The sequence below is a fragment of the Talpa europaea genome, assembly GCF_964194135.1.
Source record: "Talpa europaea genome assembly, chromosome: 12".
Classification (NCBI taxonomy): Eukaryota; Metazoa; Chordata; class Mammalia; order Eulipotyphla; family Talpidae; genus Talpa; species Talpa europaea.
Window position 1 is genome coordinate 27,349,296 of NC_140079.1, and position 19,479 is coordinate 27,368,774.

Here is a 19,479-nt window from a genome sequence, read left to right on the forward strand (position 1 = left end):
TTCTTCCTGGATGAACAAACCCTTTCCAAATACGATGGATTGCACTTTTCTCAGAAACAAAACAATTTGGACACTTTACTAGGAGAACTGTGTTTCAGAGTGTTTATGTTCTGATCTTAAAAATGGACTGTATTTAACCATCTTTGCTTCATAAATCAGTCAGCTATATTGTAAAACATTTACTTCACTGTCAGTGAATATTTAATCAGTCATTAGAGTCACGTCAGCAAAAGCACATTCTCTGGGACCCTCTGAACACATGTTTCCCTGGTTCTCTAGCTAAATGCATGCTTTTACCACACAGATGATGACTGGTTCTGAATAAACCATTGGTCAGTAATCTTGCCTCTTTCCAAATCAGAGAAGTCACAGGACTACAGAGTCCCAGTTGAGTGGCAGAGGCTGTTCAAGCACCAAGCCAGGATCTGCACTCTGACCCAGGAATACGCCTGGAGAAACACCAGGTGACATGAGAGACTAAGGGCTTTCCAGGAAGGTCACCAGAACCATTTTATTTAATTGTGTCCCCCTTCAGTAAAATTCTCTCCAAGAAAGTAAAGCATACCTTTAAGAATTACCATATTCAACTAGAGTGATTTGATAAAAAGTTTTACCCCCATAAGAGAGATTACTGGTGATCCTGACCAACTTCAACTCCACCAGGGACCCAAAGTCTTTGTCACCATGATGGACTTGGTTAAAATTCCATGCTGGAAAGATCTTAATATCTTGGCAGCCTAAGGTAGAAAGGCTACAACTCAGGAATGTACAGGGCCAATTATGGGAAAAAAAGAAAATAATAGGAGCTGACCAACTCACAAAGTAGGTAATTCTTGGAAATGCAAGGCTTTTAGAGACAAAATCTGACCTACCACGACTGGTTCTCCCCATGCACATGTTATCTGGGGTGACAACTTCTTGTTTGATGGCAAAGTAGTCAGTCTGCAAGGTGTCTGTCTGCAGAGGGTCCCGGAGAATGACGGAGGGGTAGTCGTTCTCATACTTGAGAGAGAGGAGCTCCTCTGAGCTGATGGGATGGAGGGTCTGGTAGGACTCAGTGATGAAGCTGGGTTCTGAGAACTCGGAAGGAGGAACACACTGAGCATGCTCGATACCATAGCCTGGAAACAGAGTGTGTGCAATTGGAGAGAGGAGAGATTTGCACCTGGAATAAGCGGTCCCTCCCCATACACAATGATCCCCCAAAGTTAAAACAAGCTGCTACCTTAGAGATCAGAAGGGAAACCTTTTAAATCAGAAGGACCTGGGTTTCAACCTTGCTCCACTACTTAATAGTTACAGCCCTTGATAAGATACTTCCCTTTTCTGACTTAATTTCCTCATCTCGAAAATAGAAATGATTGCAATCTCCCTCAAAATTCTGTGATGGAGACCAAATGACAGTGTACATGCAAAATGCCGAAGGACATTTCTGGCACAGTAAACTCTTTACAGACAGAAGTTAAAGTTGTTATAATAAAAATGTTAATAAAGTAAAAAGATTAAATGTCAACAAATCTATTAAAAACTCCCTTTGAAAGGAAGGCCATCAGACAAGACAGCTCAACCCTGAGTCCCTCCCTCAAGCTAACTCTCCAGCATAGCTAGATCTCTTCCACTAGAAAGAAAAAGGCTTGATTTTCTGTAATAGTGTGTGAAGCTGCCTGGCACACTCCAGAGGAAAGATTTCAAAGGAAAACTTGGAGTATCTACTAGTAAAAAGCTAAGAACCAGGGTCGCTAACCCAGATTCAAATATGATCAAAAGTTTAGGAGTCAAGTTACAGTCTGACTTTCGTGTTGTAGTCTCTCTAACTTTCATGTTAAACATAGAGAGATCCTTGTGTAGGTACTTGCAAGTTAATAAAATATGTAAATAGGTTGGAGCCTTGTGCTTTGTGGAAATCCTACAATAAAAAATAGCCTATATTTAAGAAGTGTATTTCTATGTATTATTTTCTATAGACTTCCCACAAAGGAGCCTGAGGTCAGCTTCCCTAAGCTGCCACGACAGTGAGCAAGGGAGGGGTGAGGGAGGAAAGGTGGAGGATGGACTTACTAATGAAGTAATCCGAGGTATAGCGGGATTCTGGATAGGTGGGGTTGACTCCATTAACCTGATATGGCTTCACGTCCTCTGCAACAGAAACGATGGGGGACAAACAAAGAGGTCAACACACAAATCATACTTAGCCCGAGAGGATCTTGGATGAAAGGACTGCAATGATCTCAGCCTCCCTTCTAAGAAATGTGCATGTTCACTCACTGAGCTGGTGTCTGAATCTACCCTGACTGGGCCTTGTCTAGAGATGAGATCACAGAAGTATGGGTAAGCTGATTATTTCAGTAGCTGCAAAAGGGGATTTATTATCTTGGAGAGAGAATCAATGAGTAATCTGTCAGGGTCTCTAAGGGAAGACATTCAGCCTCATTCTAATGCCTGCATGTACCACATCAGCAATAAAGCTGAAAGACATCTTGGGAAGTTCCCAGGACTTGAATGAGTCCCCAACCCTCACCATCTTGCAGAAACAGACTGCAGTGTCTAGACAGGTAGACTGTATATCCTCCATCTCCTCTTCTAACAAAAGTTTGGTTTTTGTTTTGTGTATTTTCCTCAGATTTCAAGTTCAGGTGCGGGTAAGAAGCAGGACACTGGTCATGTGACTGGTAACTATGACAGGGTTCATGCAAAGAGAGAGGAGCCCCAGAGACAAAGTTCTGCCCAGATGCCAACTTCCATAGGAACGAGTGAGGAATGTGGAGGCGGGGCTACTGAGCATGGAAAGGCTCTCCACAGAGTTAAGGTAACTGTGGGGACCCTCTCATTACCCTGGAATCCAGTGGTGTGGCCTCTAACCATTGTATGAAAGAGTGTGATTATGTTTCACTGAAGAATCAGACATAAAGAGAAAATGTTGGTTTGGGTTTTTCCTCACGTATTTGATAGCTTGTAGAGAGCAGAGGTTGCTGGGAAAACAAGTTTATGCCTGCACAGAAAAACAGTTCCCAGTTGAGATAAAATGATTAAACTTTGCTTTCGCAGCTTATCAGATGGAAACATCCCCTGCACCTTTGGCCTTGCACCCCACCCCAAACAGCTATGTTCTTCTGGTGCTGTGTAGCATCAGTTTAATTACAGAACAAAAGCTGCAGCCTCAGTACAAACATCTAGCTCAGCTCTTCAAGGATCTGAAGAGAGATTCTTACTGCTTCTCTCAATGAGGGTGGAATGATATGACTTTTGCTATCGAGCAAACTGAATTATTTCCTAATTCGCTTCTATTATTCCTTTGCAGTACAGTAAGCCAAATTTGTCTTGGGACCAAGAAGTTCCCCTTCGGGTCCATATTATTATACAAAGAACACAGAACAGGAAGTTAAAGTGAAAAGAACTAAAGTTAAAAAACAAAACAAAACAAAACAAAGCACAGTTAAGGCAATGAGTGATTGGAAGGAGGAAACGCCAACCCATCCTCATTTTACAGATGGGGGCAGTGCGTGTACATGTCCATCCAGGGGTGCTTAGAGAATCCAAAGAGAAGGTGAATTTTAAAGCATTTGGAGACAAGGAGATGTTATTCAGATACGAATTACAACTGTACTCAGGGGCAGGCCTACACACACCGGGATGCTTGGCCTCTCCACAGCCATAAATAGAGGAAAATATTGTACTTGAATATATTTGGGCAACAGTCTGCTAGAATCCACTGCTGTATTTACAAGCCAAGGGTTACATCAGATCTGTGAGGAGCTGGCCATAGCCTTTCCCTCTATAAACAGGTCGCTCACGTCAACACATGTGAGCGGGAGCTTGTGCATGGACAGACGAATGCATCGGTGCTTCGGGGAAGCCTGTGTGGCTGCCAAGGAGAGATCCGCCTCGTTCTTGACTGTGTTTATTTATTTATTTTTCAGCAGAAGCTGAAGAGAAGAAGAAAGATAAAACTTCTGTGCCCAAAGGAGTCGAATTTGGGTCTCTCGGGTGCACTATAGAGTAGCAAATTTTCTTAAACAAAGGAAGGTATTGTATGGAATAAAAGTGCTAATCCTCAGCTTTGCTCCCTGCCCCCAGCGTCTGTACCCAGGGTTGGAGCTGGTGACCGCAGGGAAAGGGTGGGCCTGGGTCAGAGAGGGCAACAGGCTGCTAGGCTTACAGTCAGCTGCAGGGCACTGCTGACTGCTGGTAACTGCAATTTATTTTAAGAAGAAATTCGGAAAAATAAGCGCAAAAACACCCAAGTTTGCCGCCTGCTGCTGTTTCTATACTCGGCCAGGGCTGTGGTACATGAGTCACTTGGTCCAAAAGGTTGGAAGAGGCTGGTTGGGAGGCCATGTCATTACAAGGTTGCAACACGGTGTCCTGACATAACCCCAATTTCTGCTTCAGATGAAAAGGTGCGCTGCACTAGCCATCCCAGTCAGGCAGAGGAGCCCGTCTGCTCATAAGCTCTGAGAAGCTAAGCTTTCTGAGGGACATGGCCAGGTATCACCCTGCCACCGATCAAGAGAGTGTAGTTAAGACTGCCAAGGAAAAAAAAAACTTATCTTGGAGCTGTCTGTGGGCACCGCTTGTCCAAACAGTGCATGAGTCTGCGATAAGGACTGGGATCAGAACTTTGCATACCAAGAAGTTTTAGGAGTATAATCTTGCTAAAGATTAACATCTGAACCACCAACACACGAGAAAAAGAAACTACATTTATTGAGCACCTGCTCCATGCCAGGCACCATGTAGGCAATTCTCTGTACACATGCACACTGTGCTAGGACCCCATGGCTAACGGCATCGGGCTCCCACCAGCAGGTGTATTTCCCCTACCTGCTCCCAAATAAACCCACCTCACCCTGGCCTGCATATTTACCTTTCTGCAGGATCTCAAGATGTTCCCATAAGATGTCCCCAACGAAGTCTGGGGCCAGCTCCAGAAAGCAGTCTTTGCCCAGGGCACAGAGGGCAGCTCCATTCATACAGAACTTCTGGAAGTCAACACCCTTCAGGCTGAACTCATTCACGGCCCACATCACCCAGTCCCGAACGTGGGTCTCTGTCCACTGCCGGGGATCTGGGGAAGGGATCAAATGAAGATGAAGCAGGTTAGGTTCTGAGCAGACACTAACAGACATGAGGTGAGCTCAGGATGCTCTCTGATATCTAGAGTTAGGAGGCACCAGCCTGTGATGGCAAGCCCATGCATGTCATGGGCACCTCCCAGAACCCTCCTGCTGCATTCAAGATTCCCACCTTCTCCATCTTGCCAGATAGGCGATCACTATCAGCAGCCAAAAGTTAACACCCCAGAATTCTCTACCCTCCCTCCAAATAGTCCATGACTCTCCTCTCTCCCTGCCTTAGTTCCATTAGAATGTTTTGGTGGGTTTTGTTTTTTTTAAGCCTGGGACAAGGGAGCAGATGACTTCCTGAATGGCAATATTAACAGTCAAGTGCATTCTGGCAACTGCACCGGTTCTCTCTCCTCTGAACTCTTACACTTGAGACCACTGTCTTATTTTTATCTTAATTATGGTAATAATCATAGCAATTAGTAACAGTAAGTCACTCAAATACTAATTAGTAATAACAATATTATTAGGTGCTGGTATTAGGCCAGATACCTTGCAATATACATGCACCTCACAGCCCTATGCTGAGCAGCACTGTAGAACAGATAATACATAATCTTCATACATGGCTCGAGGCTTATTTTAGCTACACAAGTTCATGACGCTTAAAAAGTTGGGATGATGGCAGTGGCCACAGCACAGCCAACCTGATCTCAAGGTTACCCTGTCAACTCTTACAGGATGAGTTTATTAAGATACTGGAAAACCAAGTAATCAGAATTCATTTTATTCTGTCTGTGATTCTAAAGGATGCGGGGCATTGCTGTCAGCTGAGGTTTGTGGATACAAGTGTATGCAGGAAAAGGTATATAGATAGTCACAGAATTTATCTAAGGTTTGGGTTTGTCCAAGCCTTAGTTTCTTATCTAGCAGAACTGGCCTAGTCCACAGACATTACTGTTCATACTCATAAAATAAGGGCCTTTCTGTTCTCAGTTGTTCTGGTCTCAATCCCCTGGTGAAGGCTGAAGTGTTCTTCAGGCATTTCATCTGACAGTTCTAGTCCCTTCCATTCCTGAATAAACCAAAGTATAAATACAGTTCACCAAAGCACGTGGAAAAGAATAAATACTCAGTAAGTTCCAAGGAAGGTGGCTAAGTTCATCCAATGGAGGCCCAGAATGTGTTTTCCAAACTTGTCTGTACTTTGGAATCACCAGAGGGGCTTCAAAAATACTGACACTTCCAGTAATTGTCCTCAGCACAGTTGTGGAATGTTCTGAAAATTCCAATTCTAAAGATACAAACAAGTTTGGGAACCAGTGCCCAAAGACCAAGATGGCAGCCACAAGCCTGGGAGATGGAGATGCATGAGCATGTGTGGTGACATTTGTGTGAACAAGACATCTGCAACCGTCAGTAGCTGCTGACTGAAGTGTGGTCAGTAACCATGTCTATCTCACACTACAGATGATAATACTAGTCTCAGTCAAAAGTCTGATTCCACCCTCTCTTTTTCCAACTACCAAACATACCTTTTGGAATTCCCAATCGTTGCTGCTCTTTTGAGAAACCACTGAAAGTAGCTTTCAATGCTTGAGACATCATTTCTTTGCTGCTTGGGGTTAACAGTGGGACGTCCGCACATTCCATATCTGCAAGAAAGTAACAGCACATGAAAAATAAAAACTAAACGGGTGATGAGAAGGGTAGCTAGGCTTATTATGGTGATCACTTCATAATATATATAAAAATCAAGTTATTATTAATATTTGGGGAAAGACTGTTTGAACTTAATATTATATGTCAATTACACCTCACTTTAAAAACCTAAATGAAATATAATAGGGCATGGAGAGTCTAAAGAAGATAAATTGAGAAATAACAGTTATAATATCCTCACTGGGGCAGGTACACTTTGGGGGACTTTCCATACCATGATGGGCCCCTAAAAAAACAGACTCTTTACTGGAATGTTCTACATCCCTGACAAGCAAAATATGCTTATTCTTTCTATGCAGCTCTATTTTCTCACCCATTGTCCCTACATATCCTTACTACTCACTAAAAGGATCAGTACTACTCCTTACTTCCAGTTACATATGAAGAGGAAATAATATACTCATTCATTTGACAAATCATTTCTTAACACTATATGCAATGAATTAGAGGAACAGCAGTGAACAAGACAGAAATGATCCCTTCCCTCATGAAGATGGATCTCAGATTATGGCAGGGGATTCGGTCATTAAAACACTGTTTACACAGCTAAACATTCAAATACAACACCAGTAAGGGCTTCAAAGAGGAAGGAGAATATGTGAAACTAACATATTACAGAAATTCCTGCAAGTCTGGAAGAATCAGAATAGGTTTCCCTTAGAAGAGAGAAGTTTGACTTGAGAGGCAAAGCACTAACCAGAGTGAAAAAAAAGGACAAAATACTCTATACCAGTGGTTCTCAAAGTGTGGTCCTCAGACCAGCTGCATCAGCATTGTGAGAAATTGTTAGAAATGCAAATTCTCAGCCCCACTCCAGACTTCCTGAGTCAGAATCTCTAGGGAGTGGAGCCCAAAAACCTGTATTTTGACACAGATTCCAGGTGATTCTGATGATACCTAAAGTTAGAGAACCATGATCCTAGATAAGAGGAACAGCACAAATGAAGGACATGAGTTGGGGGAGAGGACGAGAATCTTGGTGCATTTGGTATCAAAAAAAATCAATACAAATGAGACAGAGTAGTCAGAGGACAGAGGAAGGAGGATGAAGAGATAATGAATGCCAAAAATTTGTAATTTTATCCTAAGCAAAACAGAGAGGCATTAAGAGTTTTATGCTGAGAAATACAGAGCATGACTACACTTTGTTTTAAGATCACCTATTCTTAATTTTTCAAGAAACTGCCATATTCTTTTCCTCAAAGTGGCTACATGATTTTACATTCCTACCACAGTGCACAAGGGTTCCTCATCTTTTCCAACACTTGTTACTTTCTGTTTTTTAAACAGTAGCCATCACAATGAAGGTAGTGGTATCACATAGTAGTTTGCATCTGCATTTCTCTGATGACTACTGATCTTGCTTACCCCCATGTGCTTACTGGCCATTTGTGTATCTTCTCTGGAGGAATGTTTTTCAAGTATTTTTAATAAGGTTTTCTCATTTTTTGATAGGGTTGACCATTTGGTTTTGTTATGGTTAGGTTTTAAGAGTTTATGTATGCCCAAAATAATGAAAGCAGAGTCTTGAAGAGTTACTTATCCACTCATGTTCACAGCAGCATTTGTCACAATATCTAAAATATGGAAACAACCTAGTATCCATCAACAGAAGAACAGATTAGCAAAACGTGATCTATACATGCAATGGAGGGTTACTCAGCCTTCAAGGGGAATAAAATTTTGATATACCCTACAACACAGATGAAATGTCACATTATGCTAAGCCAGTCACAAAAAGTTAAATTATATGAGGTATGTGGTGGAATTCATAGAGACAGACAACAGAAGGGTGGTTTCCAGAGTGCAGAGAAAGGCAGGGAATCAAGAGCTATTGTTAAATGGTACGGTTTCGGTTTTACAAGATGAAAAGAATCAAGGAGATGGATGGTGGTGATGCTAGCACATTATGTGTATTTTAATGCCACTTAACTATATAAAGAAATTAATAATGGTAAATTTATGTAATGTTTATTTTATCAAATTTTTAAGTCTGTGAAAAAAAGATAAATGAGAGGATTGCCTTAGCTGCTCTGTAAAGAATGCTTAGGAGACAACTATGAATGGATGCAAGATGATTTATTTAAAACTTTTTGCATTTGTTGTGCAAAAAAGACTAAAAAGTAGCACTGCAAAAAACGTAAGTGCATGGAGGATTTGCATAGGTGGTTAAGAGCGAGGTATGGAAATCCGGGATTGGCAAGGGTGTCATACTTTACTATTGCCACATGTATCAATCTGCTATGTTCAACCCCTCCTGTACTTGCAAATCATGTTCAAAACAAAAGATACATAAATATAGCTAAGATCAAACATCCTCTTGCACTTACCTCAGGTAAAATTTACCACAAAAAGTTAATAAAGCAGAGAAGTGACCCAATAATCCCTACCAGCTTTCCTGTGACCTTTAGACAGCCATTCACTTGACTGCAGTAATGTGCAGAAGCTCTCCTCCTCGAGAGCTGAATCTTCAGTGTATCATAAGTAACTGACCGGTCATATGGCTGAGTTCCAGGCTGGACTACTGTAGGAGTTCTCAACTAGCCATCTCTAAACCCTGGCTAGTTAAAAAATTCCCTGCACATATATAACGTGGTATCAGCTGAAGGAAATGGAAACACAGGAGGGAAAAGATGCCAAATGTCGGGGGGAAAAGAAGCAAAGAGATTGCCTCTGTATGTAAAAATAAAGGGTAATGACACTGTAAGAATCAGAAGGGCAGGAGGTACTTTTCTTCTGACCTGCTTACACCCAGCCTCTGCCCTGAAACAACAGGAGGATCCACTCAGCTGCTCTCCCAGGCCCTGCCACTGACGGGGGAATCTCAAGTTCTAAGCAGTGGTGAGTTTGGGTTGCCCTGGGACATGCCCAAAAAAATCTAATGGAAAAATCAACATGCCTCCAGGAAGATTGACAAAATGATGGAAAATCCCAGACTGGGGGGAGGTGGGGAGGGAGAGGAGTAAAATGTTGGTTACGTAATATCCAGTCCTTCAAACAATGGCGTGATCATCAAATGAGTCACTAAGAAGTCATCAGTGCTCCCCTTTCACCCCAGAACAGTTAAGTGTCAGGTCCTGCAATATTTCCTCTTTGAGCAGAAGCTGGTTTTACTAAATAGAAAGGGGTTCTTTTTTTCTTTTTTTTTCAACCCAGAGAATATTTGCTCTGAAAGAAGGGACAAATGCAGCATCCTAGCCCCTAAGACAGGGTTAAACCCAGAAGTCAATCAACAAATGTTTGGTGAATTAAATATTTTCCCAAACTGAATCAATTCTCCTTCCCTTCAATTCCATCCAACACAAATTCATGAACTCGAACTGTGTGGGTTTTGTTTTGTGTGTTTGTTCCCTCAGTTAGATTTATGACTCGATGAAAAGGACTTTACTGGTGGCGGAAATTGGCCAGGACAACAGATGTGGAAGATGCAGGCCAGACTAAGCGGATGAGCAGGGGTTCTGCTGCAAACTGAAACTGAAGGATGAGACAGGTGAGGAGACCCCAGGCATCTTCCAAACAGGACCGTTTAAGCAGTCCAGTGCCAGAAGGATGAGAAGGCCAAGGACAACAGCAGAGAGCCTGAGGAACAGGCTGCCCTGCGCCTGCTTCCTACAGGCCCACGCACTGTGGAAGTGTGGCCTGGACAGGACCGCCGGGCTGACGACTCTCCCTGCAGGCTTGCGCTTCCTGCCAGGGTCAGGGCATTTCCAGGTTCTCACTTGTTCTCTCCAGGGGAAGCAGCTGGAGTTACACTGGCCTGCCCACCTCAAAGCCACCTCCAGCAGCCCAGCCCACATGCCTTCAGCAGCACTGGGGCCCTGCGCCCAGCCTGCGTGTGGCTTATTCTGTCCCTGGGTTTCTCAGTGCTGGAGATCCTGAGAAAGTGCTTATGGCCCACTGGTAATAGCCAACCCTGTACTCAAGGGACAGGTGCAAAGGGATTGGAGCAGTTGAAGAACTGGCTTGGGAGAAAGCATAACCATTGCTCTTGAACCCAGAGGCTTCAGACAGCAAAGTCAGCACTTTATCCATGTTTTTAAAATGTGACCTCTTGGTTGTTTTAAAAAAAATAATCATTATAAATTTTCATTTGTAATTGAGTCCTGTTTTTGCTTAGTTCTTATAGTCCTATTAGTATGCTGTTTATTCTTGTAGTATTTTCATCAAAGAAATTTATAAAATCTTATTTTTTTCTGAATAAATTCAGAGGATTTTCAAAAAATAGTAATAATAATCAAACCTCTTCTAAGAAAGAGGTAACAATTAGCCAGAATTATCTTTTCAGTAGCACAGATATAGCACAAAAATGATGGATAATCACATTCAAAAGTAGATACTAATATAAAATATTAAACTCATATAAAATGAGTGCAAAAATTCTCTGTGTGACTAGTTCTGATTATAACAGTCCTATTAATCACACTGATCGACAGCAATAATGAATACATCACACAGGTGGAGAATCTGAGGCGAGTTAGCCCAAGCAGTTATCTCTGTTATTCTTACACATTTTATCTCATTACTTATAATACTTTTGTGTTAGGTACCAAATATTTTTAATTTTAGGGAACGCATCTAGAAATTAAGCAATGCCTCTAATTGTTTCTATGGTCGAGTACTGAAATTGCTTTTGTGTTACTAATTACAATATTTTAAATTCAAACACCACATTCGTCCCAAAATGCCAGGTACATGACTTGGAGATAGACGATGCCAATATGGTGGAGATGCAAAAGCACAATGACAATGCTTTCAATTAGAAATTGAAAATACAAATAATATTGTAATTATATTAGCTCTTGCCCACTGATTGTTCCTCAGGATCCCAAATCTGAATTGATATTTATAAGAATCACCCTAAGTTTCAGAAAGCAGCGAGGTGCAGAATTAACAACTCTCTGAACCTGCGCTTACTAAATCTGCACAGTATTCAGACCAACATGAGCAGGTACCTTTGCTGGAATTTCCACAGGCACCATGAGCCAGAGGTATTTTGAATGCAGGAAAATATCTCCTTGCTTGTCATTGTGGCCTAACCATGAACAAAAGATTACACCCTTCCACGAATGTGTTACGTGAAATGTAAAACAAGGGTTTCAATTCAGTAAACTCCAAGTTAAGGGCTGTTCAGCACCCAAAAGCCTTTCCAGATCAGGATGTCTCCTAATCACAATAGTGCATGTGGGCTGGGCTGCTGGAGGTGGCTTTGAGGTGGGCAGGCCTGTGTAACTCCAGCTGCTTCCCCTAGAGAACAAGTAAGAACCTGGAAATGCCCTGACCCTGGCAGGAAGCACAAGCCTGCAGGGAGAGTCGTCAGCCTGGCGGTCCTGTCCAGGCCACACTTGCAGTGTGTGGACCTGTAGGAAGCAGGCGCCTTTTCATAGCGGTCAATTAAGTTGCTAAAAACCGAATGGCTTATATCAACATTGCTATGTAGAATCTTACCCTGAAACATGGTATCTAAGCATGAGGGAGCATTTGTTCAGAAAGAACTTCAAGACCTAGGTCTTAGTAACCTGAGAAGTTTCTCCTGTTGTCATTCTCAAATATATGGTAGAAAAATCTGGAGCATCTGGTATCCCAGCAATGAGGGACAGCCATGGTCCAGTGGTGCAAGGTATGAGCTGCAGTCTTGCACTTCCATTAGGCAGACCCAGCCAGAATGGGGTACTAAGTGTTACGTGTCTCACCCAGAGACAATGAGGGTTCGATTCCCCTTCCCTGCCATAAAGCAAGCCATGTGAGTATTTTTTATTCCCAGTGCATATAAGCTCTGTGTCAAGTGTACAACAGCATTACATCTAAAGAAACAACAAACAGACCTTAATTAAACATGACTCAGACAAAAATCTAGCACATTCTGTTGGAAAAATGATGCCAGTAGACTTGCTCCACACAGGAATGCTACACACTTTCAATTTTTAAGAAAACACCCTATCTGCTAAGCTCCATGAGAGAAGCACAATAAAAGATGGTAGAAAAGGACACCTTCCATCTAAAAGCCTTCACATGGACCATTCCACAGTGTCCTCACAGGGCAACTACTCAGGGGTCTGGAAAGTACCACAGATGAGAAAAGCAAGACTCCAATACATCAAAAGCTTGGCCTGCAGTCACAGAGGTGAGGGGATCCAGCTAGAGCTGGCCCCCAGTCTTTCAACTCTTCAATTCAGGGTCTTTCTACTCTAATCTACTGTTGTCATAAATAGAAAGAGATCAGAAAATGGGATTTTTTACAGCTGAAAGCGAACTTTTCTTTCTTAGTTTGAAAATTGATATATTTAAGGAAATAATTAAAAACTTAAACAAAACCATTCCTGGGTAGAAAAAATCCAGAGTTTCATATGGCCAGCTTCATAAAAACATAATTAAAAGCCATTTACAGATCGGGCTGTAATCTCTTCCTTTTTTGGGACTGAGAGTAGTGCGGCTTCCTTCCTTCCATACAAAGTCACACAGGTTAAATGACAGTCCGGCTTCCTTCCCTGCCTATGTTCACCCCTGAGTCACCCTGATGGGCAAATGCACACATAATAGAAGGTTAATTAGTTACTTAAAGACTTACTAAAATAAATTTTTTTAAGTGAGAGAAAGCCAAGAAGCAGCATTCTGGTTCATCCAGGAAGGAACAAAGAAGAACTGTGCCAATTGGAAAGATTTGGGACCCTGAAGACAAGGAAAGATCTAATGGGGACATGCACTGGGCTTGACTTGGCTCACTCGTCAGAATCCATGGGTTCTTAGCTTTGCCTCTAATGTCATCACCCTGGGTAAGCCATTTAATCAATGCAGTTGTAAAAAGAAGTCTATTAATAAAGTGTCTCCATCCCTCATAGGGTTTTAAATTTTTCATTATGGCTATTTCCAAACATATGCAAAAGTAGAGAGAACAGTAGCATGAATGCCAGGATCCATCAGAACTACCAGTTTTAATTTCATCACCCCCAAGACATACACTGAGGAACTACCTGTGAAGCTAATCCCAGACAACATGTCATTCCACCCACAAGTATTTTATTGTCACCGGGATATTTTTGAGATAAAGGAGGATCTGTGTATGCAAGCATACGAGAGCCAGATCAATTCAAGAAAAAAAGACAAGGCTCCAGTGATTTCCACGGTGCTCAAATCTAGGTCCAAATTTAGAGTGTTGGTTCCTGTGAACCAGAGAACTACTTTTTTTTTTTTAATTAAATGTCTTAATTTTTTCACATTATTGTTATTTTTTGCACAGCATTTGATTTCTCCCCTCAGATGTAGTCCCTATAGATCTCCAGAGAACGCCTTTTAAGACAACACTATCGTGATCTGGAGAACGGTGACCTACGATCAGAAAGTGATGGCTTCAGATCAGGGTGGTGCTAAGCCAGCCCCTTTGATCCCTCCACTAAAGCGGAAGAGCACAGGGATGGCATCTCCTAATTGTCAGTGTTCTCACGACCTTATAGCTGTAACAAGGAGTTTGCAGCTGAAGACTGAGGACTCTGCCACATACTCAAAGGCAGTTGCCCAATGGCCCAGAGCAAGGGAGAAGGTAGCTCTACTCCCTCAGGCACCCAAAGAGAGAAATGACCGCTCCCTCTGATTCTGGAGCTCATCCTCCCTGGAGACTTGCTACTGGTCTCGAATACTTACCCAACGAAGATGCCAATATCTCAGAAGAATGGGTAAGGGAATCTCAAAAGCAATCACTATTGCCCTCTCACATGGAAGAGAGGATCGTATAGAGGGCTGCAGGGGGCCCTTCTTTCTTCTACACCCGACTCCAAATCCTGTAGTCATTCCCAAAAACTTGGTGGACGGGACTTGCAGCTGAGGGGGCTGGCATAATCCACCAGGCTTCCAGCGGAGGTTAATGCAAAGAAGGGAAATAAGTGTCTCTCCTCAGCCCTTTTGGCTCTGTTTTCATATATACAATGCGTGACAAAGCAGTGAGGGGCAAGGAAGACTCCTGGCTCCTGCAAGAACTAAGTAAGACATGGCTCAGTGCCCTTACTGGGCCACCCATTGCAAGCACAGCTGATAAATGCCCCAAATAATGGACACCCAGGACCCGGACACAGGCTCCTATCAATGAGTTGGACACACAACTGGGTTTCTTGCCTTCTCTCAACACCCCATTCTTGAAGCCACCAGCCAATAAAAAACTACTCCAAAGAAGGGAGAAAGCAGCTGCACAGAAAATCCAAGGACTTGAATGACCAAAAATGCAAGCCAGTCTCCAATCACAGCATCTCAGCCCTGCTGCCAACGCCCACGCCACCAGGGAACAGACACTGCTTGGGTACAATGTGCCAACTCTGAAATAGATGCCTCTCCTCGGAGGGAAACAGCCCCAGGACAAAAGAGATGGTCCTCTGAGAGGCACGGCATGCTCCCAGGTCCCGCAGCCAGGCCTGGGAAAGCAGCCTGCAGAGAGGGCTGAACACACCAAACATCTGTAGGAAGTGACTTCAGTCTTCTCTCTCCTTCCCCTCATCCACCCCCTGCCCCATCCCCCAAAAGGAGTTTTAACACATTATTACCACTGAAGTCCTGAGGATTTGGTGACTCACCAGGCTCACACATGGTTCCAATGAGCCCTTGACCATTACATGGTAGGGGAGCAGGAAAAACAAATGAAAGCAGTTGTAATTCGGCAGCGCCGCAGCCCAGACCTGCCAGACAAAAGGGATTGCAGGCATGTTCCCAAATTCGCTCAGGCACCTGACATGCAAAAGCTATTTTTAATCACTGGATTTATTTCTTTCCTATCCCTCCACCATCCTCCACCTCAGCAAATGTTTCGAAGTCAGAGCAAACCCCAAATCAATTCCAGGTGTTCAGGGAAACCCAGAGAGGCTCTTCCGCTCCAGGACCTGAGCCAGAAAGCAGAACTGCCCCCTGGGTCCTGCAGCTACATTTTCTTGCTCTTTCCTTACAACAGTTCAAATCTCCCACCCTAAACACTGGGCAAATGGTCTGAAAGAGGAAATAGTTGAATGAATGGGCCCTGCCAGAAAGACTCCTTAACACCCGTTTTCTCTAGCAGCCCCGGCCAGGGAAGGAGAGCGAGGCAGGCTCTGAAGAACACTGAGATGGGGTGTTTCTTTATTCTCTGGGATTCTCTGCCTGCCTGACCGTGAGGATTAAATTTTGTCTGAAAATGCCAAAGCTGAATATACCGTAGGTGCTTACTATGTAATTGATGATTTGAACTACAACCGTGAAAAGCATCTTGTAAAATATAAAGACTAAATAGTTACATAATTTTATTCCCCAATGCTTGGAGAGATAGCAAGGAGGACTCTGGCAGTTCCCCCAAGTCCAACTCAGCAACTGAGAAAAATGAGGATAAAAATCATATTCAGAGACACTGATATTCCCTGAATCTGTCTTTGTCTATAACACAACATACTAATTTCTTCTCTATAGTTCATCCTCTAATCTGCATTTTTGTAGCAATAAAAAAATCATCTAAAATATATGTTTTGCCATGACAACACCACACAGCTTACAAGATCCAGGGGACCTATGACACTTACTGGTTTTGAACAATTTCTAAGGGAACTATCTTAGTGTCAACAAGGCAGACAACAAAAGTAACCACTTGTGATCAAATCCCTCTTCTGTATGTTAGGCATTTGCCAAAACCCAAGCTACATTTCACCTCATCATTTATTGTCCTTAAGTGCATGTCACTCTCACGATATAAAAGAATGTTTTAACTTCTTGAGATTAGGATACCTACAAGGAGACCCACAGCAAGGAAGTAGTGCTTTAGAGGATAAAGTTCTTAGGTGATCATTTAAAGCCATCTACAGAATGCTTCAGATTTCAAATTATTGCCTATATAGGTAATTCCACTTGGTTTCAACCACAAATCATAGAGCCACAGTCTCCATACTACTGAGTAGGAAAGCATCCTTTCAACCCCATGACTTTGCCCAGAGCCAAGAGATCCTCCTGGTTCTTCCCATACCTTACATTGCCTAGTGAGGGCAAACACCTGCCCAGCCTTCAACTCACAATCAGGTCAAAAGGTACCAACACAGACTACGATAAACCAACTCAAGAATACGGAGAGTATACTGCATCCTACATCTTGCTCCCCTCCCAGATTGCACTACTTCTATTTTACCTATCAGTCTTTGAAGCCTCACCCTCTGGGAGTCTTAAGGTGTCAGTTAATTACGCTGGTCAATTTACTTTAACTTCATTTGATTTCTATCTATAACCATGAGTGCTGCTCTCTCAATAAAATTCCACATTTTAGACAATTTGTTTCCTATTAGTATCCCAGAAACAAGCAAGCTGGAGTGTTTTTGCCATCTTATAGGTGAGGAAATTGAGGCTGTCTAAGGTTACTTAAGGACTTAACCAAGATGATCAGTCCAGGCAAGTGCTATAACTACAACTCACAGCTAGGTCTTCAGACACTAAAGCCAGTACCTGCTAGCAGAGTTAAAAGCAGGGGAAGCAGAAACGATGGACACAAGAGCATTTCTTTGCTTTTTCTCCATCATTTTCATTACAGAGCCAGTTCCTTCTGGAGAAGGAAAACACCTTGCTCCCTGGGACCCTGCAGACAGGAGCAGCAACACACAAAGGTCAGGGCTCCAGGCTTGCTCTGCCCAGAACCCAGTCAAAAAGGCTGGGCCCAGGGCCTATCTGGCACTCGGTCTGGGGGACTGGAGGCAGGACAGGCATGGAAAGGGGCTCTTGGGGATCACCAGGAAGGATAGGCTAGTCAAGGTGGAGCCTGAGGCGTTTTCTCCATGGGCAAAGGAAAAAATCTGGGCAAACAAATGGAGTGGAGTCCGTTTATTTAGGCTGGACGAGGTAAAGTTTTTCTACACTTTTGAACTGTTTGCTCAAGGCCTGCCTCTCCCTCCCACGCAGGAAACAAACACAGAGACAGGCCTCTTCTAGCGAGGGCTCCAGTGGCTGAACGCAAACCAGGAGAAAGGCAGAAGGAGAGGGGCTTGAGGGAAACGAGGGAGGAGAAGTCCTGGGCCTGTCCACTCGGGAAGCAGATGGGAGGAGCTGGCCAGAAGGAAGTGCCGGCAGTAAAGACTGGCAAGAAGAGGGCAGAGGGAAAGAAAGGAAAAGGCAGAGGAAGAAAATACTGAAATATTGAAACCAGAATAAATGGACAGACAGTAGAGTGGAAGTTGGGCTGGAAGAGCCAGCTACTTATTCCCAATTAATGATCTTCAGAAAGCAGCATTTTTTCCATAAATTTTAAAAGGAAATTCTCTCTCAACTTTCTTATTTATTTATACATTATATAAATACATTTTTAAACCAAAAAAGGAGTGTTTTTTCCAATGGGAAAAAAAAGCCCTGTTTGAGATGAAAGCCAATCTTCAAAAACCCTAAGAGGAAGCTGGGACCCCACACGGCTTGGTGCTGCAGAAAGAAAAACAAAGTGGACATTCTTCCTGTGTTCTAAGGCTTTTTTATGCAGATGTGTTTTTCTTTTAATAAATAAATCTGGACCAAGGAGGAAAAAGCACACTCATACACATTCATACAGTACGACAGTCTGTCTTCCACCCAGGGATATAGGGAGAAGTCCGTTTCCCCAGTCCACAAGCAAATCTTCTCCACTTGCCAAATGCAGGCACTGAAGCAAACACACATACAGAGTGGCCCAAAACTTCCCAGTGCTCGTGAGTAATGACTATTGGAGGCGGTGGCCGGGCTGGCTACAGTCCCCATGTCCCAGGAGGCCAGCAGAGCCCTTTCATACAACACTTTATTTAAGCATTCATTTGTTTCCTACTTTTAGTGCCACTCAATTTCACTCCTGGACTGCAATAATTTTTTTTTTAATGATTATACACACCGAGTTAAAATCTCCATCTTGTGAGTTCTAGTCATCGACCCTAATTCTGTTGGTTGGAGCCACCCGGTACAAGTTTCAACAGCTTTAATCACGCCGTCTGTCATCACTTTCCGTCCATGTTTTTAAACTCTTTGGCTCCTTCAACCATTCACGAAGTCAGGCCTTGGACTGTCCCCCTCCCTGCCTCACCCCAAGCGTACAGAGCATCATTTCGTGTTCCCAAACAGCATCACAGGCACCACACTTCTCAGGGGTCCAAGAGGACCATTTTACTCCAGACACTTCTGGGATGCACGTGATTTTTCTAACAGCCACTCTCCAAAAGCCACTCAGCACCACTGTCAGACCTTCTCCATAGGAAGCAATGCTGAGCCAATTCCACTACAGTAATGGACTCTTAATAACTTTACATTCATCCATATTGAAACTCACCTTTTTTGTTTTGATTCATGTTTTCATGCGTACAGATCTCTTCTACTGCATGAATCTGCTTTCACCCTGTAAGCTTTGCACCATCTGCCAATGACCAACTGTGCTTTCTGCAGTGTTCTCTAATCTCTAATCTGAGCCCCTGATAAAGCTGTAGGAAAGGCAGTACCCCAGCAATGAGTGTCATACCGTGACATCAGAGACCACGCATCACTGCCATTGACATATTAATCACGACCCTTTGGGTGTAGCTGCTTAAGCAGTTACAAATCCTCTTGAACTCTACAACTACTGGGTCCACAGATACTCATTTTGAACACAGATCTATCATGGAAAGACCCAGACAAAAGCCTCGCCAGAGTTAAAACAGGAGGATCTGATTATCAGCTGATGTACCCATTGTGGAACCAGTTTTCCTCTCGAGATTCCCACTGA

At 43.1% G+C, this 19,479-nt stretch overlaps 1 protein-coding gene across 4 annotated transcripts in view; it reads right to left on the minus strand.

The window, feature by feature from the left end:
* Positions 1–19,479, minus strand: part of ETS1 (ETS proto-oncogene 1, transcription factor) — a gene marked incomplete at both ends in the record, with an annotated part of 105,485 nt that overhangs the window by 20,584 nt on the left and 65,422 nt on the right. For 3 of the 4 annotated variants that reach the window (XM_084249563.1, XM_084249565.1, XM_084249564.1), the window contains 4 exons: positions 873–1,121; positions 2,059–2,136; positions 4,865–5,065; positions 6,599–6,718. The exons of the other annotated variant lie outside the window; for it this stretch is intronic. In XM_084249563.1, coding sequence (XP_084105689.1) covers positions 873–1,121; positions 2,059–2,136; positions 4,865–5,065; positions 6,599–6,718 — 648 coding nt within the window. The remainder of the gene's footprint in view (positions 1–872; positions 1,122–2,058; positions 2,137–4,864; positions 5,066–6,598; positions 6,719–19,479) is intronic. 4 annotated transcript variants of the gene reach the window in all.